Source organism: Nicotiana attenuata, unplaced genomic scaffold (genome assembly GCF_001879085.1).
Source record: "Nicotiana attenuata strain UT unplaced genomic scaffold, NIATTr2, whole genome shotgun sequence".
NCBI lineage: Eukaryota > Viridiplantae > Streptophyta > Magnoliopsida > Solanales > Solanaceae > Nicotiana > Nicotiana attenuata.
The window spans coordinates 52,716-79,620 of record NW_017674968.1 but is presented as its reverse complement, the minus strand read 5'-3'; the positions used below and the strand labels follow the sequence as shown (position 1 = coordinate 79,620).

Genomic DNA, 26,905 nt, shown 5'->3' with positions numbered 1-26,905 from the left:
TAATAATCTAAAACATGGCACGGAATGTTCCTTCGTGCATTAATAATCAAAACATGGCACGGAATGTTCCTTCGTGCATTAACATATTCTCAACACAAATCGTGCACGGCATCAACCTTCGTGCTTTATCACTCTTCCTCACCCAAGCAACAATCACAACCAACGGGGCGAGGGGACAGACAAATAGTAATAGAAGTCCCGGCAAGGGAAAACACAAGTAAACAGTTAAATCCCGGCAAGGGAACAACAACAATGACTTTCACATCTCGGCAAAGGAAAACAACAACAGTGACTTTCACATCCCGGCAAGGGAGGTAATCAATATACGAATACAGCCCGGCAAGGGAATAATCACATTTCTTTCTCTTTCTTTCATTTCTTACTCAACAATTACTTTATCGTTCAAGTCACGCTCCAAAGAGTTCACAAATCATAATTCTTTCTCATACTCTTCACATTATACGGAAATCATCAATTACACAAGGAAGTGTCACAACAAAATTAGAATACACAAATAAGGACTCACGGTCATGCTAGACACCAATGTATAGATACTCGTCACCATGCCTATACACCATACTCGACAATTCGCAATTAGCAAACAATACTCTAATCCTATTCCCACAAGCCAAAGTTAGATCAAACACTTACCTCAACTCCCACGGCTAAATCAATCCACAACGACCGCCTTTCCTTTCGAATTCGGCTCCAACTCAATCAAATCTATGAAATAACGACTTTATAATATCAATAATAGCTAAACAAATCAAACTCAATGCCTAAATATAGGTTCCCAACCTTTCTTCCAAAAATTCCAAAATCGACCCCGAGCCTGCTTGGTCAAAACTCGAGGTTCGAACCAATTCCATATCACCCTTTCCCCCACGAGCCCGAATATACAATTTGTTTTCAGATTCGACCCCAAAACGAGGTCTAAATCAAAGAAAATCGAAAAACCCTAATTCTACCCAATTCCCCTAATTTCAACCCTAGATTACATGTTTTAGGCCAAGGATTTCAATGGATGATGATAGAAAATGGAAAAAACGAGTTAGGTAATACTTACCCAAGAAGATTTGGTGAAGAATCGCTCTACAAGTAGCCTAGGGGCTGTGGAGAAGAAGAGCTCGTGTGAGTTTTTGAATAAAACCCGTCACTGTTCTGTTTTTAGGCTTTTAAATTAACTGGGCAAAAATGCCCTATGCGTTCGCGACACAGGGGTCGCGTTCACGAAGCAAGGGGAACTGGAAGCATCGCGTTCGCGATAGGGGTGTGCGAACGCGTAGAGTTAATTACTGGGGTCGCAGATCTTGGCTTATGCGAACTCGTGAATGAATACGCGAATGCGTTGAAGGGGGGGCTCGCACTACACGAACACGTGAAATTGAACGCGAACGCGAAGAAGGGGACACCACAGGCAGTGCGAACGCGAGCTGAAGGCCGCGATCGCGAAGAAGAAAAAGCCTGTGCAAAAATTGCAGAAAATCTGATACTATTCCTAAGTTCAAAACATCCCGAAACACCTCCGAAACACTCCCGAGCCCTCGAGGCTCGTAACCAAACACACACACTAACTCAACAACATCCTACAGACCTAGCCGTGCGATCAAATCGCCAAAATAACATCAAAACAATGAATTAAACCTCAAAATCATCACTTTTTCATCAAACTTCATAAACTATCATTTTTAGAGATTTAGGTCTGAAACACGTCAAATAACGTCCGTTTTCAACCAAATTTCACAGAAAGCGCTTAAACCACATATAAGACCTGTACCAGGCGCCGGAACCAAAATACGGGCCTGATACCAACACGTTCTAATCAATTTCCTTTTCAAATTTCCATATTAATTTCAGAAAAACAATTTCACAGAAAAATTCATTTCTCGGGCTCTAGACCTCGTAATTCGTCTCCGGACATATGCCCGAGTCTCATATTTTTCTACGGACCCTCCGGGATCGTACAATAACGGGTCCGGGTCCGTTTACCCAAAATGTTAACCAAAGTCAACTTTAATTATATTAATACCAAAGTTTATCATTTTTCACACAGAATTCATAGTTAAGCTTTCCGGCTACGCGCCCGGACTACGCACGCAAATCAAGGCGACTAAAAATGAGGTTTTCAAGGCCTCGGAAGCACGAAACAAATGAGAAAATAGGTGATGACCCTTTGGGTCGTCACATCATTTTCCTCATCATTCTCGAAGATAGTTTCATTAGGATAAAGAGCATTCATAACTTCTTCATTTAATTGTTGACCTGGTGCAACATCATGGCAAAATTCACTATTGAAAAATTGAAAACAAGGGTTATCACTGTCAAGAATAATAGGTGGAGGAGGACAGGTAACAGGTCTGGGTCGGGGAGCCGGGGGAAAGGTAGTAGCTTGGCGACTAGATTCACCAATTTTAGATTTTCCCTTACCACCAAACATTTTTTTCAAATAAAATGCCATATTAATTATAATTATACAAACTAAAATAAACAAAAATATATTCTTAAAACTTAAGAGTTGGAACGAGTTTACCGAATTGACGAACAACTTCTTGAAAATTGAAAATTGTTGAAGACTTGAAGACTTGAATACTTCAATTCACCAACTTCACAATTTTTCACGAAATTGCAATAATAAAGTAAGCAATTATAGAAGAAAATTAGATATAGATTGAGAGAGATTGATGAATTTGTGACTAAAAATGAAAGAATGAGGGGGTATTTATAGTTGAGAATTGAAAAAAAGTGTAATTATATAAAGTTTAGGGTTAAAATAAAGTTTGGGGGCCAAATGGCTATTTTTTAAACTCCCAAACGGTTAGAATTTGATGGCCAATGGCTATCAACTACACTTTATTGGTTAGGACAAGGCCAATTTCGTGGGAAAAGTTTGAATTTGAATTCAAACAGATTGGTTAGCTTGTTTTTAGGAATGTCATGTGCATGGCACATTGTCATGTACTGGTGAGTCTAACTCAGACTTACATGATTGGGTGCAAAGGTTGGAGGCGCTGATCGGTGTGATGGATGATCCTTTAGACTTGGCAGATCTAATTACTGAGATTTACCGTCTAAAGGATGGCATGGATCAGTTTCGTGATGGAATCCAACAAACATGTGAGGCTACGGATGTTCAAGTTGAAGATCTGAAGAAAGAGATCGAAACTTTGAACGCTGAAATTGCTGTTCTTCGAAGGGCATTGGCTGTTCCAAGCCAAGGCAGTGAAGAACGTTCGAAAGTGAAGATCCCTGATCCTAAGGCGTTTGGTGGAGCGCGTAGTGCTAGAGAATTGGAAAATTTTCTATGGGATATGGAGCAGTACTTTGCTGCTGCCGAAGTTCCGGACGGAGAGAAAGTCACAATTACAAGAATGTACCTAACGGGAGATGCTAAATTGTGGTGGAGAACTCGCATGGCTGATAATGGAAGTGCGGGCAGATCCAAGATAGATACGTGGGTAAAACTTCGGAAGGAAATGAAGGACCAATTCTTGCCTAGCAATGCATCTTGGCTTGCTAGGGATCGCTTGAAACGTCTAAGACAAACTGGATCTATTCGTGATTATATTAAGGAATTTACTTCCTTAATGCTGGATATTCAGAACATGTCGGAGGACGATAAATTGCATAACTTTATTTCTGGAATGCAAGCATGGGAGCGGAACGAACTTAGGAGACAGAACGTGAAAGATCTCCCAAGTGCGATTGTTGCAGCGGATTCTTTGGTGGATTATCGCAGTACCCGTAGTCTTTCAGAAATTCCCTCTACTTCAAAACCTAAGAAAAGGGTGGAGAAGAAAGGAGAATGGAGGAAAGAAATTTGAAAAGAAGTTGTGGAAAAGGGCAAGGTTGTTGTTGATGGAAATGCTAGAAACAAAGGCATCGCAAACAAAAAGAGCGATGGTTGCTGGACATGTGGCAGACCTCACCTTGCCAAGAATTGTCCGAATCGGGAGCGGGTTAATGCTTTGCTTGCCACAGAAAATAAGCGGGATGGAGAAGGTCAGGAAGTTGCTGCTGCCTTAGTGAATCCTTTGCAATTGTTGAATGTTATCTTGTTGGTTAATGCCACAAGCAACGAGACTAACCCTCATTCCTTGCTGATGCATATTGAAATGAAAATTGGGGACAAAAGTGTGATAGCTATGGTAGATACTGGCGCTACTCACAGCTTTGTTTCAGCCAATTTGGTGCATAGGTGCGGATTGAGTGTGAGTAAATATCCCTCCTACATGAAGACGGTGAATGCCAAAGCACAAGCCATTGTAGGTATGGCTTATGATGTTCCTATGTCTGTTGGGAACTTCCATTGGAAGACTTTGAGGTGATCCTTGGAATCGATTTTTGCGAAAACATCACTTTGTTCCAATGCCTCATTTGGACGAAGTGATGATAATGCATGAAACAACTCCTGGTTTTGTGAAGGCTGTTCATCCTTATGGGAAAGAAGAAACTCAACGGAAGACTTCACTAATTTCTGCCATGATGGTCGAGAAAGGGTTGAAAAGGGGAGAAGAGACTTTCCTTGCTGCTATTATTGAAGTGAAGCCTGATGTAAAGGTTGAAGTGCCAGACTGCGTTGCTCAAATTTTGAGTGACTTTGCTGATGTGATGCCACCGGAGTTGCCTAAAAATCTGCCACCACGGAGGGCTATTGATCACAAGATAGAGTAGGTTCGATGCCTCCTGCTCAACCTCCTTATCGTATGGCGCCAAAAGAGTTGGCTGAATTGCGGAAACAATTGAACGAGTTGCTTGATGCGGGACTGATTCAACCATCAAAAGCTCCATTTGGTGCACCTGTGTTATTTCAAAAGAAACAGGATGGGACGCTTCGGATGTGTGTTGATTATCGGGCATTGAACAAGGTGACTGTGAAGAACAAATATCCGGTTTTGTTGGTGCAGGACTTGATGGATAGATTGAGCAAGGCTTGTTGGTTCACAAAGCTTGATTTACGGTCTGGTTATTGGCAGGTACGGATAGCTGAAGGTGATGAGTCTAAAACTACTTGTGTTACGAGGTATGGCTCATATGAATTCCATGTTATGCCGTTCAGATTGTCAAATTCCCCTGCTACTTTTTGCAACCTGATGAACGATGTGCTGTATGAGTACTTAGATGACTTTGTCGTTGTATACTTAGATGACATTGTTATCTATAGTCGGACCCTAGATGAACACATGTCACACTTGATAAAAGTGATGTCTCGTTTGAGGGAGTACAAGTTGTATGTGAAAATGGAAAAGTGTGAATTTGCAAAACAGGAGATCAAATTTCTTGGGCACTTGGTGAGCCAAAATCGAGTGCGGATGGACCCGAACAAGGTGCAGGTTATTGTGGAATGGCAGGCACCTAATTCTGTGAAAGAATTGAGATCTTTCCTCGGGTTGGCTAACTATTACAGGAAATTCATTGCTGGTTACACAAAGAAAGCTGCTCCTTTGACGGATTTGTTAAAGAAGTTTGTTAGGTGGGATTGGTCAGAAAAATGCAATGCTGCATTTGATGTGTTGAAAGAAGCCATTGCCTCGGAACCTATCTTGTGGCTTGCTAATTTTGAGTTGCCCTTTGAAGTTTATACCGATGCATCCGACAAGGCTGTTAGAGACGTGCTGGTTCAAGAAGGTCATCCCGTGGCCTTTGAAAGCAGGAAGTTGAATGAAGCGGAGCAGAGATATTCGGCTCATGAAAAGGAGATGGTTGCTGTTATTCATTGCTTACAAATCTGGCGTGTTTACTTGCTAGGAACAAAATTCGTCGTGAGGACGGACAATGTGGCTAATACTTTCTTTAAGACACAGAAAAAGTTGAGTCCAAAGCAAGCACGTTGGCAGGAATTTTTAGCAGAATATGATTTTGTTTGGGAACATAAGCCGGGAAAGCACAACCAGGTTGCGGATGCATTGAGCCGGAAGGAAGTCTTTGCTGCTGTTTATTCCATTACACGACTTGAGTCAGATTTTCTTGATAAGATCAAGTCAGCTGCTGTGAATGATCCATTGTACATAAAAACAATGAATCATGTGAAAGAAGGTACTGTGAGGAGGTACTGGATCGAGGACGATCTTCTCCATTTCAAAGGGGGGAGAATCGTTGTACCACTTGGTGAAGGACTGCGTCGTGAATTACTAAAGGAGACGCATGATACACTTTGGGCTGGTCATCCGGGCATTGAGAGGATGATGGCGCTGTTGTCACGATATTATTTCTGGCCAAAGATGGAACAAGATGTGGAAGCTTATGTGAAAAGCTGTCTTGTGTGTCAGCTTGATAAAACCGAACGGAAGAAAGAAGCAGGTTTGCTGCAACCTTTGCCAATTCCTGAAGAAACATGGCAATCCGTTTCAATGGATTTTATCAGCGGGTTCCCAAAAGTCAATGGGTTGTCTTCGATTATGGTAGTGGTCGACAGGTTTTCAAAATATGCTGTTTTTATTGCTGCTCCAACAGAATGTCCCTCTAAAGTTGCTGTAGAGTTATTCTTCAAAAATGTGGTGAAGTATTTCGGTATGCCAGAGGATGTTATTAGTGATCGGGATGCACGGTTCACAGGCAGATTCTGGACTTACTTGTTCAATTTGCTGGGTACAAATTTGAAGTTCTCAACGGCGAACCATCCCCAAACTGATGGCCAAACCGAAAGAATCAATCATCTGCTAGAAGAGTATTTGAGACATTTTGTGACTGCGAGTCAACGAAATTGGACTGATTTGTTAGATTGTGCACAGATGTCTTACAATTTGCACAAGTCTTCAGCCACGGAGAAAAGTCCATGTGAGATCGTTTTGGGAAAGCACCCAAGGCTACCAACGAAGATGGTGCAACAGAAGACTGGTGGGAAATGTCTAGCGTCATATCGTTATGGGTTTGATAGACAAATTATGATGGATGAAGCTGCAGACAGTTTGAAAGTGGCCCAGAAATGCATGAAAAAATATGCTGATCGGAACAGGCGTCCGTTAGAGTTCAAAGTGGGCGACAAAGTGTTGTTGAAGCTTACTCCTCAAATCTGGAAAAAGATTGATAGCAGGGTAAGGCATAGAGCATTAGTTTCAAGATATGATGGTCCATTCGAAGTTATTGAGAAGGTGGGTGAAGTTGCTTACCGTTTGAAGCTGCCGGAAAGAATGAAAATACACCCACCTTTCCATGTGAGTTATTTGCGGCCTTATGTGGAAGATCCTGAAGATCCGGACAGGCGTAAAATCAAGAAAGCTCCTCCTGAAGTGCGCAATCAGATTGAGGACGAGATTGAAAAGATTCTGGACCACCGGGTACTTGGGATGCACAAAAAGAATAGGCGGACAAAATTTTTAATTCAATGGAAAGGCAAGCCCGAGGCAGATGCAACTTGGGAGAAGGGTAATTCATTATGGAAATTCGAAGATCAAATCGAGGACTACTTGAAATCAGCCTCGATGAGGGTGTCGAGTTCAACCGGTGGGGGTGGTTTGTTAGCCCCTAACAATGAGACTTGACGAAGGTCGGGCAGAATTCGTGTCAAGGGCTTGTACATTTCCCCTTGACATGGGTTTGTGGAAGTGTTGACAAGCAATGTGCAAAGTTGGGTGTGTGTCTAAGTTGGTGATGGGCTTAGGCAAGTCAGCTAGGCAAGGTGCCTTGAGTGTTGGCAAGGCAGCCTTGGTTCGTGGGCATCGGCAAAGGCAACGAAGGCATGGCACTTGACAAAGGCATGCGCGGATCAGTGGGACGACTAAGTTTGTGGCAAGGCGTGGCTATGAACTATGGGCGAGGCATGGTCCAAAACAAGGCAAGGCAGAAGACTAAGTGTGGGGAAAAAGCTGGAAGGCAAGTGTGCAAGGCATGTGACGGAAGTGGTGTGCAAGGCATGTGCTTTGGAAGTTGAAGACATGTGCAAAGCACATGTGCAGTTCACTCTATTGCTTAGGACAAGGCCAATTTCGTGGAAAGAGTTTGAATTTGAATTCAAACAGATTGGTTAGCTTGTTTTTAGGAATGTCATGTGCATGGCACATTGTCTTAACTGCCCCATTGTAAAACTGCCATAGGCAGGCCCCTTTTTATATGTGTATTTCGTTTGGCATTGGCAAGTAGCATATTGTGAGCCATTCCAAACGTGAGTCCTTTTGTAATTCTGCGAGAATAATAAAGGTTGGGTGTTTTACCCGTAATTCTGTGTGTTGTTAAGTTTTGCTAAAGTCTGAATAATTCTAAGTGTCAGGCTGTGTGTGCGAAAAGTGAGGCTGAGTGGCTGTGTGTTTGCTACTGCCGTGCAGTGTCAATATTGCGAAAAATTGGCCCTGTAACACCTACCATCATGGTGTGATTGAGATGCGTTAAATCTTCTTCAGCTTGCCTTGAACTCAAGTCAGATATTTTTTCCATAGTTTTTCATCTTTTTTCCAATCAAAGAATGAAAGCATAAAAAGTAGAGTAGTTTATTGCGAGAGATAAAGTTGCAGACGTGCAGGGCAACCCCCATAGTTTCATTATGCATGTATTAACAGAGGCGCATCTGTTGATAGTCCAGTCAAAGGCACTAAGTTTATGTGATAGATCCAAGATCCTTGACAAGAAAGCTGCGTTTATTTTGACTACGATTATTTCCGTGTTTCTGGAACAAAGCCTCACTAAATCTCCTCTCTATCGTAATTATTCTTCCTATTTTTTCCTCTAAAAAATGAACTCCTTTATGATTGTTCGACCAAAAAGTATTAAGTTTTTTGTTAAACCAATTAATAAGAAGAAAGAGAATAAATCCTAGCCAAGGATAATTAACTCTAGATCAAAGCACATTGAATACGAGAATAAGATATAGTCAAGCTCATGAACTTTTAAGATATATAAAAGATATCGAACATAAATGACAAGCTTACATTCTTGATGTATTGTTCCGTAATGTAAGAATAAAGAAGGAATGCCATTAACAGCTGCGGGATCTATCTTTATTAATTCAAGAAAGATAAATTACAAAGATTTGCTGCCAAGATCCGAAACTTCTCTTGTTTTTCTCCCGCAGCTTTCTCCGGTTCTTCTGTCTCTTTCTCATGAAGGAGAGCCACCCCCTTTCTTGTTCTCTTCCCCCTATATATATAGTAATTATTCCCTTGTACCCAACGGTTCTTAGCCAGAATACCTTAATCTGTTGAGCATACATTGGGTCGTTCCCCTTAAGTGTTACGACATATGCTTCGCCATACAAGCTTTCTGATAGTACGATCCCGGCAGCGGCCGAGATACCCATTGTTATGATGTCTTCTGAATACGACCACGTCTTAATTGACCCCTCGCCATTCCTTTTAATGCTGATCCACGTGTGGTCAGATTTCAACCCATACAGTTAGTCCCTCCGCCTATTGAGGTCGCCTCTTGGCGAGCTCGATGGGCGGACTTTGTTGATTTGAGAAGGAGAGATCTGAACGCTTTATGCGAGAGACGAGCACCTCGTGGTGAGGTAGCGACGTGATATTTCGAGATTTGCGTCAGACCGTCACGTCAGTTCAGAATGTCATTAATATTTCTCATGCGTCATTATAGCGCACGTTTTCTATGCATTGCGTCATTTCCCATGCCCTTTCCGTTTTCTAACTAGCGGCGCTTGGTTTTCCCGCTCAGGGCATTTATATCCCTATAAATAAGGGAGAATCTCTCATTTGAATGCTATGCTTCTTAATCGCTCAAGAGAGAACTTTGCAACTCTTCTTCTTCTCCTTCAGTTTCTCATATTTCTGTTTCTGTTAGGATTCGCTGTGACCACTACCTTTTTCCCTTATCATTCTCGTTTCTTTTGATCAAAGAGAAAATGGCTAGTGCTTCTTCCCACTCTGATAGAGCTGTTGGTGCTCCAGTGCCGGGAGATGACATACCCCTGCTCGAAGAGGGAGTGGAAATGGCGGAAGGCGAGGGTTTTCTGACGGTGGATGAGGTGGTTCCCCGCCCAGGGAGGGCGAGGACTGACTTTAATAGCCCCGCCGGAGATGAACCGGAACCCATCTTTTCTACGATGGATGTTGCGGCTCACGGCGTTCAAAGCCAAATGGGGTATCCCTGATCACATTGAACTGGTTCCGGCGGATCAGGACATAGTGCATATACACCGCCGGGCTACTGCGCGTTTTATGCGTATCCCTTTGTCATTGGGTACACGTTTCCCCTACCTTCCTTGGTGGTGGATTTCTACCGCTTCTATGAGGTTTGCTCGGCTCAACTCTCTCCGTACGCGTACAAGCTTTTCCTTATGCTCATCAAGTACGCGGAGCTAGCCGACCGAGGGATTTCTCTACGACACATGCTTCATCTCTTTGCCCCCCATTTTCTTAGGGGTACGATGATTCACATGCGCCACCGAGGGGCCAAGAGTCTGGTGGTAAAGATGGATGACAAGGCAAATCGCCGCTTTTGGGAGAGCTTCTTCTATGTCCGAACAGAGCACGTCATGTCGAACCCGGCAGGGTTTCCTGAGACGTGGAATTTTGCCCGTAGGTCTTCCTTTATTTTTTACTTTATGCATTTTTTTTCTTAAGATGGTCGTCGGTCGTCTCCATTTAATGACCTCGTTGAGCGTTTGTTTTTGTTTTTGTAGCCGAGAGAGTACCTCCTCCGCTAGTTGATGATATTTGCGAGTGGGGGAGCGCGATTCTCCCCCATACAATGGGGATTCACGAATGGGCACCTTTCCATGAGAAGTTTGGGCGCAAGCCCCTTGTTGGTAAGTCGGCTCGTCGTGATCTTCCTTTGTTCTTTGCTCCATAGTTTCTTTGACCTTATCTTTGTTTGATCGAATCTCTTCTCATTGACAGGTCGGAGAGGAGTGAGAAGGGCGAGGCCTCCTGCGCTTGCTTTCCACCAGCCGGCTCCCTTAGCCCGGCCCGTTCCAAGGGCAACTGCGGGTGAGGGCACCCAAGGTTTGGTTGCTCGGCAGGCCGTGTCCGCGACTGGACCTGTTCGTTTGGAGGTTTTTCCCCGGTCTGACACTCCTATTTCCACGGTCCGTTCAACGGACGGACCTTCTCGCAACAGCGGCGAGGAAGCCCCGTCAAAGAGGCGGAGGTTGTCAGAGGGGGCGCCCTTGGTTGGGACGACCTCAAAGGGTGACCCTATTTTGGCGATATCTGAAGCCGGCGGTGACACCGGCCTGGGTGCGGAGGCGGCGCCTATTTCGGTCGTAGGAGAGACTGTTGCGGCAGGGGGACAAAGCTCAGGGGCGGCCGCTACTGTTCCGAGCGGCCCATCGACATCTCAGCCAGTCCGTACCCCATCTTCGGCTAATGAGAGGTTGAAGGGCGTAGTGGTGGAGGATTATGAATCCGACTCTGACATCGACCCTGAGGACATGAGGATGTTCGAGGAGGGCTTTACCAGGATTGATGTAAGGGCGGAAGGCCCTTCCTGCATGCTCGAAATCCCGTCGGATTTCAACCTGTTGGAGCCCACGGTGGATTAGGTGCCTCAGTTCGACCTTCTGTGCTCTGCCGCTGAAAGCAAATCTCTTCGGGAGATCAATGATTCTGGTTTGTCACGCGGTGTGGCCGCGATGGCCCTAAGGGTGAGTTCCCTTTTGTTGTTTTCTTTGTTTTGTTCCCTTTGCCTTTACTGACTCTTTCTCTCTCTTTTTTTTATACTTACATGCTGGAGATCGAGAGTGCTCGTAGGGATGAGACGCGGGCCGAGATTTTTCTAAAAATTGGCCGAGAAGTATCAGCGGTATCGCAACAGGTGCCGTGAGATGCACGAGCAGCTTAGGGCGAGCGCTAGTACCCAATCCGTCAAGGAGGAGTTGGAGAAAAGAGATGAGGAACTGATGCAGTCTATCCGCAGATGCAGCGATCTCGTGGAGCTACTTAACGCCAAAGACGATGAGCTCGAGGTGGGCAAAGGGTAGGGGTGGGAATTCGGTACTTCGGCTCGGTATTTAAGAATTTCGGTTCGGTATTTCGGTATTCGATTTATCAATTGTGTATACCAAATACTGTATCAAAGTATTTCGGTACGGTTCGGTATTTCTTATTTTGGTTCGGTACGTTTTCGGTTTAAACCAAATCTTCACTGTCTCCCCTACTCCATTAACTAATGTAATCCATGTTGTTTGAGATTCCACCGAAGATCAATCTTAAGTTCCCAGGTTGTGTACAGAGAAGAGACGAAAGGCAATACACTTTGAGTTTGAGTAGAAGAAGATGAGTCAATGACTGTCGGACTGTAATTTGCCTCCACGAATTGTTGTGAGATTTATAGTCGTTAGTGTGTGAAATAATCCAACCAATGTGTTCTTTAGTCGACGAGTTTATTCTTGCTTCAAATAGTTAAACTGGGTTGTTTATCTTATGTATCTTATTCCATGAATGATTTCCGCTATTTGTGTAATTTATGTTATTTATTTTGAGGATTTATAGTAAATACTGTAATCTGTATGTTTTTCTTTATCGGAGAATTTTTAGTTTGTTCAAGGCAGGCACATTTTTTGGTTTAAGAACTAATACAAGTCAGGAGCAAAGAATGATTGTACCACAAGACTTACAACAATATCAGGTTGGAATCCGCTATATGATTGTCACTCATGAACAAAATCATGTTTGATCATACAATTAAATATTTCCTATTATGTCTTTTTACGCGCTCATCTCGACCAATACTATACAGAGAATGGTTGTCACTCATGACTAAGCCTAAGGGTAAGGGATTAGGGAATTAGGAGTTTTGGACTTTTGGGGTGTGGGCTTAAGGTTATTGGGCTAAAAAGTAAAAATAAAGTTGGGCTTGGACTAAACTATTTCGGTATTTCATTATACCGAAATACCAACATATCTTAAACCCAATACGGTATACCGTACCGAATTACCAAAATACCAAAATTTTTGTACCGAAATAAATCGAAATACCGAAAAAACCAAAATCAAAATACCAAATTAATTTCGATTCAGTTCGGAATTTGCTTTTTCGGATTTTATGCCCACCCTTAGCAAAGGGGTTGCAGCGGAGTGCGAGGACCTTCAGGTGAAGGTGCTGTCTTTACGAGCTGAGCTTGAGCATAATGCTATTAGGGTCGCCAATCTGAGTGCGAAATGGACGGAGAAGGTGGCCGAGCTAGAAAAGAAGATGACCGAGTTGGAGAGAGCCGAGGGGGCTTGATTCTTGGCTTTGGCGAGGGCGGCGGTGCTAGAAGACACTATCCGCGTCCTCAGGTCTGAGCAGGAATCTGAGAGGGAGACGACCACACTAAGGGAGGCGCGGCTTGAAGAGCGGATTGGTGAACTTGATCGGGATGCTTCGAGCATGGGAGACCGAGTTGCGGCTCTTGAGGCCGAGAAGGCGCAACTGTTGGCTCAGGCTCCCCCTCAAGAATCTGCCTCTGCTACTGTTCCCCGCCATCTGTATGAGCTATGGGTCTATGCTGAGGCCCAACGAGATATATACAAGGGTTTGTGGGAGGCGGGGAGCATTCCTGAGGCCGATTTTGAAGATGCTCGGGCGAAGGCACACGAGGCTCATCTTGCTTGCAGTTATGACCCTGCGACACCGAAGGCCGGTGAGGGTGCTGAGATTGAAGATGAGCTTCCTTCTGATGATGACGATGCTGGGGAGAACGGCGGTGGAGATGATGTCGAGTGAAATTTTTTTTGCAGCTCTTGTACTTAGTTTTTTTTTGTTCTTTTGTTGTTTGTTTTCATCTTTTTCTTGGGGGCCCGCTTTTGGCCTTTTGTAAGGCGCAGCTGTTGCGCATGTACATCTTCTGAATAAAATAGTCGTTTTGCCTTTGGTTACATATCTTTTGGCTTTCTTTTTTCTTCTCTTTTTTTTGGAAAAGATCTTCAGATTTCCCCGTGATGAGTCCCAGATTTTTACTTGAAAATTCGAATGCGGTTTTATTTCGCTTGATTCAAGCGAGATCGAAGTCAGACTTTCCAACTTGGGCGAAGTTAGTTTTGACTTATAAATTCAAGCGAGGTCAGAGTCTGACTTGCTAACTTGGGCGAAGTCAGTTTGACTTGTAAATTCGATCGAGGTTGAAGTCTGACTTACCAACTTGGGCGAAGTCAGTTTGACTTGAAAATTCGAGCGAGTTCGAAGTCTGACTTGCCAACTTGGGCGAAGTCAGTTTGACTTGTAAATTCGAGCGAAGTCGCATATTACTTCCGCTTGGCGATGTCTAGGGGCCGTAGGGGCGTCAATTCGAGCGAAGTCGAATTATGACCTATTATGAGTTCGTCGAGGTTGAATTTTACTCAGTCGGCGACAACCGGGGGCCGTAAGGGTGCAAATTCGAGCGAAGTCGAATTATGAACCGTTATGAGTTCGACGAGGTCGAATTTTACTTTCACTTGGCAACGGCCGGGGCCGTAAGGGTGTAAATTCGAGCGAGGTCAAATTGTAACCCGTTATGAATTCGAACGAGGTCAAATTTTACTTTCACTTGGCGATGGCCGGGGGACGTAAGGGTGTATTCGAGCGAGGTCGAATTGTGACCCGTTATGAATTCGAACGACGGGTTGGTTCGGTGGAGAGATAAGGATGTCGCATGCGGCCTTGATTTTATTGGAGAGCATTACTCGTTGTTGTATCGTTTATGCATGCGCCGGGATGAGTCCCAGTTTATTTATTCTTGCTTTCATTGGAGAATATTATGCGTTGTTGCATAGTTTGTATGTGTCGATGAAGTCCCAGTTTATCTAGTCCCTTCATTGCTCGGCATGGAGAGGCCGTTGACGGACGGGCGATGAACTTATTGCTTGGGCTACTGGGCGCCCTGAGACTCCATCAATTCAAACGATGTTCGGACATGATTCGTAATATTTAGTCGGCTGAATTGGCGTAGGATTGTCATGGCGAGCATACGTGCGAGATTTTCGAGTTTATGTTCTGCCTCTGTTGGAGAGGCTGTACGTTCCATGGGCTTACTGCTCAGTCCCAGGTTATGGAGATTGTTTCTTAATAATGTCGTCCTGTTCTGAGCCGTTTCTGTTATTTGTAATATAGTATGGCGCGGAGGGTTTCGCTTGGTGCATTCGGTGGCGTTTGTTCCTTGTTCGCGCACCTGTGAGAATGCTCGTGTTCCTATCCCAATCCAAAAAGAAAAAATGACAAGTTAAACCCAAACGAAATTGCCTGTTACCTTGACCTGGTAAGTCGGTGAGGGGGGAAGGGCGCTGTAGGGCGACCCGTTTTATCCCGTACTCAAATGGCGGTTTCATATTTGGCAGCCCCGTGTTTAGCTTCGCTGTTAGTCACATCTAGGCTTCTTATGGGCTGAACTTACCTTGCCCGTTGGGATCTCGAGCTCGAGTCCCGGTCCGATCCCGTCCGACGTGCGCAAACAATAAGGGAAACGTGTTATACTTTGTACATAAATTACACTGTGCATACGGGTACAAAATTAAGCAGGATAAGCCAGTTATTTCAAAGAATCATACAGTAGGCTATCGTCCCTTGCTAGGAGGTGGGAGTATAGATCGGCATATAACGTTAATACGACAAATAGGAATGCGGACGTGCTAAGTGCGTAGTGGCCGTAATCCCACTTTGAGTACTCATACGACGTGCCAAACCCATTGCTAATAGATATCAGACATAATTTTGATTTCATGTAGAGATTTGACCCTGATTAGTTTGGTTATTCCAAAAGCTTGCCTACAACTTTCCCAAGTTGGTATTTATACTGAGAGGGTGAGGCTACGACAACTGGGAAGTGAAACACTGGATGGCTTTAGATCTAGAGGGAACTAAGATTTTGGCTAGAAAATCCCCACAGACGGCGCCAAATTGTTCGACCAAAAAGTATTAAGCTTTTTGTTAAACCAATTAATAAGAAGATAGAGGATAAATCCTAGCCATGGATAATTAACTCTTGATCAAAGCACATTGAATACGAGAATAAGATATAGTCAAGCTCATGAACTTTTAAGAATTATAAAAGAAATCGAACATAAATGACAAGCTTACATTCTTGATGTATTGTTCCGTAATGTAAGAATAAAGAAGGAATGCCATTAACAGCTGCGGGATCTATCTTTATTGATTCAAGAAAGATGATTACAAAGATTTGCTGCCAAGATCCGAAATTTCTCTTGTTTTTCTCCCGCAGCCTTCTCCAGTTCTTCTGTCTCTTTCTCGTGAAGGAGAACCACCCCATTTCTTGTTCTCTTCCCCCTATATATATAGTAAGTATTTCCTTTTACCCAACGGTTCTTAGTCAGATTACCATAATCTGTTGATCGTACGTTGGGTCGTTCCCTTAAGTGTTACGACATATGCTTCGCCATACAAGCTTTCTGATAGTTCGATCCCGGCAGCGGTCGAGATACTTGTTTTTATGATGTCTTATGAATACGATCACGACTTAGTCGACCCCTAGCCATTCCTTTTATTGTTGATCCACGTGTGGTCAGATTTCGACCCATACAATGATTTGATAAAGAAATGAATAAATTATGGAGCAAAGGACAAGGTAAAAATCGAAAGATGCAGGATATGGTCCCGAATGGAGCTCAAATAAATTTGTTTTCCCTCTTGTCAAAGCTCCCGAATGGAGCAAGTTGGCTTTGGTTATAGGGAATTAGAACAGTAAATCCAAAATATAATAGGTGCACCCCTATTTAGGGAATACTCTCAGTTTACTTAATGTGCATGCCAGCGCTTCTTGTTGTAAATTTAAATTTGTGTTATAAGTATTTCTAGAGCAATAACGGCAAATACATTACTGTCTCGATTTTGATTTTATTTTGTAAATTTACCAGGTTTAGTGCGTTAAGTTTTGCAATAACGCTTGAAAGTGTCATCAAATATCAGAAGGTCCAGAATTAAGATTTCCCACTAATCGAGGGATTAATAGTATACTTAGGCAAATAAAAAAAACTACTCGGTAGGTGAGGGGAAAAAAACAACTGGGTCGTTGAACGCGCAAAGAAAAGCAAAAGAGAGGGGGAGACGCGCGTGAGGACACGCACCGGCGTACAAAGACAACTCTGGGTACCCAATAAATAGCCCATTGTCCGAAGACAAATTCGCTTATTGAAAATGGCTTTGCCTTTGAAATTGAAGGAGACGTTCTTCATATCACATGGATCCCCTACGCTTTCTATAGATGAGTCTTTGCCCGCCAGACACTTCTTGAAAGGCTTTAGGGAAAGAATTTTAAATCAAAAGCCGAATGCGATATTGATGATTTCTGCTCATTGGGAAACTTCTGAACCAACTGTTAATTCTATTCGTGGCCGCCATGATACCATTCATGACTTCTACGGCTTCCCTAAACCCATGTACCAGGTGCTTTAATTCTCCTCTCTTTGTTTTTTTATGCTGATTATCTGGAAAGGAATTCATAGCCAAACTATAAGAAGCTGTTTAATTCTACTAATTGATGAAGGTTGACTTTTCTAATCTGCTTAGATAAATTTAGTTGGGATGAATAAACTCTCAATACCATTTCCTTCAAATTTTACATGTCCAAATATCAGAGAATGTGATCATAGCAAGTCAGCCATCTTTAGATCCCTTTATTCCTACTTCTCTACTTTTTTTGTCAAACCATCTTGGTTTGTGAATAAATGAAGTATTACTTTTGATCTATAAAAAACATGAGCCGAAGCCAACGCGTTGATTTGCCTGTCTCAAGCGTTGCTTCCTTATGTCGCAATTGGTTAATGGATGTGGATGGTTATTGACAATATTGTATATGTTGAAGTAAGTTTCTTTAGTTACAGAGAGTTTTGGAGTTTACAGATTCTTGTTTCGTTTATTATGAAATAAAAGTAGTTATCGATTTGTTTCTCTGTTATGTTATAAAAGTGTGAATGGACTATGCCATCAATAATTAAGCTGGGTATGGACTTTTCTGAAGCACATAATCAGGGATCACATCCCTTTTAATCTCCACTTCAAACTTTTTTCCCCTTATTTATTTCAAAGTCTCATTCCAGAATTTCAGAAAGTTTGAGCTTATCCAATTGTTGAATATGACAAATTGGACTAAAACTTCTTTTGGCACACAAACCACCCAATATAAGGCGTTTTCTTGAAATTAATTGCTTGATAGGCTTGAAATCATAACTCATTGTTTTCTTGAAATTAATTGCATGATAGGCATGAAATCCTAACTCCTTAAAATCTTCTTGCGCTGACCATTCCTCTTCTGCAATGACTCTATTTTAAATCTTCAGCTCAAATACCCTGCACCAGGAGCTCCAGAATTGGCTAAAAGGGTGAAGGAAGTTCTCATGGCATCAGGGTTCACGACAGTGCACGAAGACAAAAAACGTGGTTTGGACCATGGTGCATGGGTCCCTCTCATGCTCATGTACCCGGAAGCAGACATTCCAGTCTGCCAGCTCTCGGTCCAGCCCAATAGGGATGGTACTTATCATTACAACATGGGAAGAGCATTGGCCTCCCTCAAGGATGAAGGTGTCCTCATAATTGGTTCTGGATCTGCCACTCACAACTTAAGGGCTCTCGGTTCATCCAAAAGTGTTGCTTCTTGGGCTTTAGAGTTTGACAATTGGCTTAAGGACGCCCTTCTCAGTGGAAGGTACATTCTTATAATCCACTTACTTTTGCATGCTTAACTGGTGAATCAAGGACTGAGTTTTTTAAAAAGCTTGTTTGTTTCAAGTCTGAACTTGTAGCGCTGTAAGTAATCACATACATATCTAATGTTGATCGACAAGGTTGATATGTTCTTGCACTATATGTCAACATGCTAATATCTGTCAGGAAATTGCTCCAAACTAACATCTGATATCATAAGTTGCATATTTTGTGTGTGTGCATCTATTTGGCCACATCATCAGCCCCAGAGACTCAAATTAAACTCAATGCAAATGCTAGGTAAAATGATGTCGTCTTTCGATATATACTTGCTCTAGGGTTATCAAAGAAATATATACTTATTCCAGATATTGTGTCTAATAAAAGAAATGATAGGAAATCTTGCGTCACAGCCAAAACTATCATATTTCAAATGCTGTGTATATTTTTATATACTGTTCTGTGTTGGGTTGAAGAGAGGGAGTATTGTGTTTGAATCTCATATGTGTCTGATTGAGTCAATGTTTTCAAAATTCTCGTGTAAGAACTTAAAATGCTAATTACGAAAGTGAAGGGATATATATATCTTATTATACAACAATTTTGAATGTGCAAAGGAAATAATCAGATTACATTTATCCATTGTGTTAATAACATGCTTTAGTTATTCTTCCTAGTATCCTTGCTCATCCTGTCCTTTTCTTTTGTTCCGTTATTCTTGCCTTTTTCACTTTTTGTTGGTATTAAAAGCGTAAGAATTCTCAAGTAAATAAGAAGTGTGCTCTTCTGCTTATACCAGAGTAATTTTGTTCATTTTTGTGCTTATATTTTGTTTTATGTTTAATACGCTCCCATTTGTTATGCATATTTGTAATACTTCAGAAATGCGATAATGAAAACAGTCTTGATCTATCTCGTTAAATGAAGTGTACAATATTTCATCTTTCTCTTTTAAAATTAAGTTTTTGTGCTTGTCTGTGAGATGATAGGCATTACAATAAGCCTACTGTTAACTTTATATTTTCAGCTTATGTAGTAGCCATCTCTTTGTAGGCATCAAGATGTTAATAACTTTGACATGAAGGCTCCTCATGCAAAAGTTGCACATCCATGGCCCGAGCACATCTATCCGTTACATGTTGCGCTAGGTGCTTCTGGTGAAGGCACAAACGGAGAGCTTATTCATCACAGCTGGGATCTTGGTGCACTTTCTTATGCTTCCTACAAGTTTTCTAGCCTGAATAGGCCTTCATAGATAAATGCTTGTTATATGTATTTATAGTTTTTGGTGGTGTTGAATGTTTGAATTTCTCAAAATGAATTTGTCTTAAAGAATAAAATAAAAAAGACTAAATTGTTGTGATGACCAAAGTTATAAACTCTTGAGCAGAAGTATAATGGTGCTAAACCTCTTCCTGTGATTCCATAGTCCACAGAAAGATCCCCCCACCATCCTCATCCCCCCCCCCCCCTCCCCCCTTTTGTTCTAAACCTTTTCCTTTATGCTATATGTAATTGCATGGGAAGATTAACAGAGACAGGGGAAGTATCTCAAATACTCATTTGTATTTCATATAACCAGGCTAGCAAAATCTACTGTTCCAGGTAATTTCTTGAAACAAGGCTTTCAGGTTTAGCATTTTGTGTTTTTCGCCGTATGATCAAAATTAAGGAGAATATTTGATCTCTTTTGAAGTGTATTTATTGACATTATTCAAGATGAGCGATGTCTCCTTCAAACACTTACTGGACAAAATCTGATTTGTTAGGATAATTGGCAGATCAGAATATATGTAGAATGTATTGTTGCTCCTGTGATCTCTGTGAAAAGCCTGAACAAAACCATTTCTATAGTAGATGGTTAAAGAATTAAGAGCTTTCCGACTTGCAAACAGAGCCCCCGTTACATCCTTCATGGATTTGTACAGCTGCTGAGGGGCAAACATCAAATTAATAAAATTAGATAATTAGAAGCTTGAACACTGCTTCCAAAAAGTATGAAAGCAGGAGGAGAAAGAAATAACCTCAACTTGTTGAGCTTGATCAACAGGCTTGCTATACTTTCTGATTACATACTCTGGTAGCTTGACCTGAGCAGTGGTTATTTCAACAGTAGAATTTAAAATGTTCCACATTCGTAATATTGGTCTCTGCAGAAGTTCATAGCGAAGACCAAAATGCTAGTGTGTTAAGTGACCTTGTTGTGTAAACTCTGGTAAAATGCCATGTTAATAAAGTTAGCATTCCAATCAAAATAACTAGCATGACCTGCATACATCTATAAAGAAAAGGCCAAATCAAGAATCTGAAGTAAATTTCCACCTCATTTAAATGAAAAATCAAGATTCAATTTTCAAACTACTAAGATATTAGAAATGGGAAACTGTAATAAATTGACAGCTCAAGATGAAAATAAACAAAAAAATAATTTGATATGTTTCTAGTAGACTAGCAAGAAGATATAATAGGCTGCTAATGCCCAGTAGTTTAGAGGTTTTTCTCCTATGGGGGTTGAATTAAAAAGATTGGCCAAAACTGATCGGTACGGTAACTAGAATTGTGCATATTTAGCACTAAATCTCCTCTCTTCCAACCTTTTTTCTTCTTTTTTTTTTTCTCGTAATTATTGCTTTCTATTTTGCCTCTTAAAAATGAACTCTTTTATGAGTTTGTCAAAGCTCCCGAACGGAGCAAGTTGGCTTTGGTTATAGGAATTAGAACCGTAAATACGAAATATAATAGGTGCACCACTATTTAGGGAATGCTATCAGTTTACACAGTATGGATGCCAGCGCTTCTTGTTGTAGATTTAAATTTGGGTTACAAGTATTTCCAGAGCAACTGTGAAACGGCGAATACATTACTGTTTTAGAGCGTAAGAATTTTGCAATAACGCTTGAAAGTGTAAAAAGTATCACTATCACCCTCGCAAGGTCACACTCAATGAACTCCTCTAAAACATTGCATTTATTTCTTTCACTTCATTGTTACAGATAAAGCAACAAGCAATTGCCACTCCAAAACCTAATATAAGGAAATCATACAGGACTCTATACACAAGACCAGAATAGTATTTTTGCATTACAACCTTCACATTATAACCCAGTGGCATCTTCAACTTCCACTAGTGCCCTGAAAATATTACAAAACTCCACCATGACTGTATTACTACAAAAGATTCCTACTGTACACATATTAGGAGATGAGAAACTACAGCATGAACTAAAGAAGTTTATTCTGAGAAACAGCCTGGCATAGCTCATCCTCGTAGAATAGAACTCTATTAGAACCCAAGGACTTGCAAAGGGGTTTTGGTATAACAGATGGCACCAAACACCTTGAAGGAAATGCAGATTCAGGGAAAAGAACAGCTGCAATTTGCTCCATCTCTGTAAACTTGAGACGAGATGGGGGCCTGGGGCCATGCTTAGGAGCCTGAGGAGTATGAGGACTGTGAACCCATGAACTTTTCCCATCCCCCTTGCTGCAAAGTAACAGCTATTAGACAATTCAACACATAAATCCCTTAATCATCTTTTGTCACAAGATCATAGTATACCTTGCAAATGGCCAATGATCAACGGGGAGAGGAGTCATGGCTCCTAACCTATCATGCCGCATTCTATCTGGAGTAGTATAATTGAAATGGAATTGTCTTGCCAGAATTACCTGTCCCATTTACACTAGCAATTAGACATTACAGATTCTTATGTGGCTTAAATTTTAAAAGAGAGGGGTGTGTGTGTGTGTAGAGAGAGAGAGAATGACTCACTGCCTTCCTGATCTTCTGAGAGACGTGAAAAACTGAATAAAGTTGGTCATGTTGCAGGTGGCAAAGTATTTTAACCTTAAGCAGAATACAATAAAACTATCAACTATTCAGCCAGATAATTATAAGACTACAAACAGAAATAGTTTTTTAAACTACTAAGTTTTCTAAATACCCAAAGGGGACTTAACTCATGCGGAGCAAACAGCAGGAATTGGACGCCTAGGTCTAGGTGACAGAAGGGTTAGTTTGGATCATTCTTCTCCAATGCTAGATATCATACTATCTCTATTTCAAAAAACACATATAAACAATAACTAAACACACCAATTGTCATATTACACTGTATCACCTAGTCTTTGTAATATAGGTCATGCGATTCTCCAAACAGCTATCAGCTTATCAGTTAGTCCTTTAGCCTATTTATCTTGCAATTATTTGCCTTGCTTTTGAATTCAACTTTTCTACAATGTTAATATTCCAGTAAGTAACCAGGTACTGGGTGATGCTAACAAGGAAGCTAGGAGGAGAGAGACAGGGAAAAGAAACCCAAAGATCTACTTGGAGAGATAGTAACATTCACGACTAGCTTCAAACTGTGAAGAACTGATGACAAATCAATCATGCTAAGAGAGAATGTTCGTAGTGAGTGTGTGAACATCACTGGAAATTGTATCAAACTGACGACTAAAGGAACTCAAATAAAACTCCAAGTATCTCAAGGGGACTGGACATAGATTTGCTGAACCATTATATAAATATCACATGTCAATGTTACTATTTCCGTTTTATTGCTTACTGTTAAACTTGTGCAAACCCATAAACGCTAGTCTTTCTGTGCAGATACTGAATAAGTCATGCTAATTCAAATTGAGTCAACTGAATCACTTAGATTGACCTATAAATCTAAAAATAGTACAATTTAACCTTCCTCTCGTGTTTCCATTGCCAATAATTTTTCATATTCTCTACATCAAGTGAAATAAGACTCAACATCTACCTTAAGAGAATGCAAGTCAGGCAAATTGACATTTACAAGGATATAAGAAACAAAGTCTGAGTTGGACTATTGGCTGCAATAAAAAGGAAGAGAACATTCTATACCAGCAAATCCAATGGAAGTGACTCAAGCCTTGACTCCGATATGCCTTCTACAGCTTCGGGTGTCTTTGGTGTCATCTGCAAAGTATTCTGCTTGGCTAAATCCATGGGTGAAGTCGCAGCACCCAAACAATATCTCACAGGAGATAGAACCATGGAACTCTCATCATTAACATTATTTGGAAGTACAACTTCCTCATTAGCATTATCTGCATTCCTTACCACCACTCTTTTCTTCCAAAGATCAGTACAACATTTAGCAGCAGAAACCTTGGTGTACCGAAGCTGTGCCAGAGCACCTGGTCTCAGATACATGCTCTTTGTACTCTTCGACCGCCTCTTCTGTTTTGGAAGTTTGCATTGGCCATCTTTAGGAGACACTTTCCCCATACTACTCTCTTTCTGTTTTCTCTACTTGCCAGGCAATTAGGGATCTCCTCTACCTTCAAGTTTTCCACTTCACTCAAATTTAAGAGTAAATCTAACCAAGATTTCTTTCCATGTTAACCTGAAAAAGTCAAAAAGGACAAAAGGAAATAACTTATCAAAACAGGAATATGTTCATACTTCCAGAAGCTAGGCACAAATTCTCGAAGAAGTGACTGAAAAATTCTTACAGAAGCTAGGCAAATATTCTTCTGATAATTGACTTGATGCGGACAACCTTCAAAAACAGCTTGAATGTTATCCCTACCTACAGAAAAACAAGCAAAAATCCACAGCTAAATCCCAGAATTCTGGCAAAAAGCAGTGCTCGCACCTAAAAGAAAACATCAGAAACAAAATAGAAAAAAATAATGAATCTCCAGGACAAGTACAATATGTACGTATATTTTTACAAAGCACACACACATACACAGAAACATGCACACAGACAAAATCAAACAGAAAAATAAAAGGAGAGTTAGAAATTAGGAACCTGAAATGAAGCAAAGAGAGAAGCATTAACCCTAGCAAATGGGGAAAAGGAGGGAAATGAGAATGAATTGACTGATTGGAGAAAAAGTTAGGGATTTGGTAGGGATTACTAATTTGAATTTGTTGTGAATGACCCGCCAAAACTTTTGGACTCTCTTGTGGGGGCCCGATCCCCTCGTGAGTGTGTCGTAATTCTCACGTGGTGCCTTGGTACTGGAAGTAACTGTACTTTCCGGCCCAGATTTCGGATCCTATGTTGGGGCCCTCTGACGTGGATTCCTCTCCACGCCGCTGATAGCGGAGAGTTTGGTTGTTACTTCATAGATTTAGAGCCCATTTGGCCCAAAAACCGCTTATTCTAAGTACTTTTTTCTAAAAAGTACTTTTTCCCCGAAGTACTTCTTTTGACATTTGCTGAATAAATTGTGTTTGAAAATCTTTCTAAAAAGTATTTTTGATTGTCAAATTATCAAAAAGAACAGTACTAAGGTCTTATAATTATTTTAAAGAAAAAATAAACTTAAATATTTGCCGTAACAGACTTTTATTATTTTTATTTTATTTAATATAAAACATAAAGTAAACATACATATTAAAGATTTAAATCAATATAACATATATAGTTATACCAAAGCATATAATATAATCTAATATAATTACTTATTACTTACATGATTATTTAAATAATCAAAATACACCACTCAGCATGAGTTAAAAGTCTATTCCACAAATTACTATATATTAGTAATCCACCATGAAATAATAATTAAATTCACTCACACATGATAATATTTCTCAATAATTTCATCTCTAATTCTATCACACAATGCCTTCATATTAATAGAAGACTTGCCTTGCATTTCTAAAGGAATGCCAGAAGAGTCATCTCCTTCCTCAATCTCTGCAGTAATGTATTCATTAGCATAATAGTTGAATTTCTTATCGGTAGAAGAATGTTGTCGGATAAAATTTTGTATAGCTATGGTAGTTGTAATAAGATGATCTTGAATGTCAAACTTGAAAGATGGTATTGAGTGTAAAACAGAAATAATTTTAAATATATAAAAAATTATTGTTTTCGTAAAAAAAATAGTTAAGTATGTTTTAAATTCAAATTCGAAAAGAGTAACTAATATTAACAACACATAATGCATAATTTAATTCTTTTTTAAAATTTAAATTCAGAAATAAACTAATTATTACCTAACCTAACTAAGTTTGTCCTAAATTGCCAAGTGGCCTATTATGAGCTGCCACTTGGCTTAATGTGGAGGCTTTTTTCTCCTTCTTTTAATAATATATAGATTATGCGATGCGATTATAAATTTATTACCTATTTTATAGGTAATTTTCACAAATTATATTTGATAATTGTTTTAAAGATTCGGAAATTAATAGCCTATAAGAGAAAAATTTATAAATGATTATTTGCAAGAAGATGATTGATAATCCAAAGAAGGATGTAGATAATTTGCTTTAGAATGGAAAAAGAAGAAGATAGTTTGAAAAGTTACAAGACATTACACAAAGAAAAAAGGAAAACTTACACAAATGCCCTAAATAAATCTCAACTTACCAACCTCTAGCCATTAATCATAGACTTACCAAAACTAGCCAACAAAAATTGAAAAACCAAATAATATGGTTCTTTCTCTCAAAGAATCACATGCAAAAATCACCTTCCATATTCTTAAGCGTGATTAGCAACACTAGATACAAGACGGAAAGGAAATTTTATGGATGAGGTAGCAAATAAAGTGATGAAATACAACAAAATATATACAATATTCCAAAAATCTAAAAAAAAAGGAACTTTTTCAATGTGTATAGTTGAAATTCATTGAAAATATATAGATAAGTCAATATACAAAATTTGAGGAAGATTGGATGTGATTTGGACTGGTTTTGTACCAAAATTTGTAATTAAATCGAGTTCAAAAAAGTCTTCTGCGACACATGTATCAAACATGTATCATGCATGTATCTCACACACAGGTATACATGGATATACATGTGATACACAATAGATACAAATATGATACATATGTGATACACAAATGATACACAGTGTGATACACATATCATTTTTTTCATGTTCAGTTTTTACCGAATTTTCAATTCAAAACCACCTCAAAACTTCACCAAATCATCCCAAAACTGAGATTTAAACTCCTTAAGTTGTGCCCAATCTATTCTAATAATACCCACTCAAAACAAAGCAAAAATTTGGTATTTTTTTGCTACAAATAGCTAATTGGCTAATTTGGCTAATATTAGTAATATTTTATCAATTGACCAATTTTTGTAATGAGCTACCTATAAATGGACATAGCTAGTCATTTCCCTAAGAAAATAAAACCAAGAAAAGTCAATAAAGAATTTGGAAAGTTACAATATGATTCACGTATTAAATTTAAAAGAATGGTAAAAATGGAAAAAAAAAACTTAAATCAGTAAGGGATAATTTGAAAAATATAAATTGTGAGGATATTCTACTTCTGCTTCTTCCCAAAAGCAGAAAAATTGCTTCTGCTGCTCGCCAAAGTATTTCTACGTCTTGGCCAAACAACTTAAATTTTTTTTAAAAGTACTTTTTTTTTGGGGGGGGGGGGGGGG

General features: G+C 40.3%; 2 protein-coding genes across 3 annotated transcripts; one reads left to right on the top strand and one right to left on the bottom strand.

Annotated features, from left to right (window-relative positions):
* Positions 1-16,959: 16,959 nt before the first annotated feature.
* Positions 16,960-19,927, top strand: LOC109219522 (extradiol ring-cleavage dioxygenase). Its single transcript, XM_019383980.1, has 3 exons — positions 16,960-17,241; positions 18,135-18,502; positions 19,555-19,927. Exons 1-3 carry the CDS (start codon positions 16,993-16,995, stop codon positions 19,754-19,756), a joined length of 819 nt encoding a protein of 272 aa, XP_019239525.1. The 5' UTR covers positions 16,960-16,992; the 3' UTR covers positions 19,757-19,927.
* A 1,520-nt stretch (positions 19,928-21,447) lies between these two features.
* On the bottom strand, positions 21,448-24,497 carry LOC109219521 (F-box protein At4g35930-like). Of its 2 annotated transcripts, none has more exons than XM_019383978.1 (6): positions 24,291-24,497; positions 23,989-24,131; positions 23,375-23,879; positions 22,274-22,348; positions 22,061-22,170; positions 21,448-21,985 (listed from the first exon to the last, which is right to left on the bottom strand). In XM_019383978.1, exons 3-6 carry the CDS (start codon positions 23,759-23,761, stop codon positions 21,724-21,726), a joined length of 834 nt encoding a protein of 277 aa, XP_019239523.1. In that variant the 5' UTR covers positions 23,762-23,879; positions 23,989-24,131; positions 24,291-24,497; the 3' UTR covers positions 21,448-21,723. The 2 variants fall into 2 exon arrangements, with proteins under 2 accessions (XP_019239523.1, XP_019239524.1); XM_019383979.1 differs by having other exon boundaries at positions 23,989-24,065.
* Between the last annotated feature and the right edge of the window lie 2,408 nt (positions 24,498-26,905).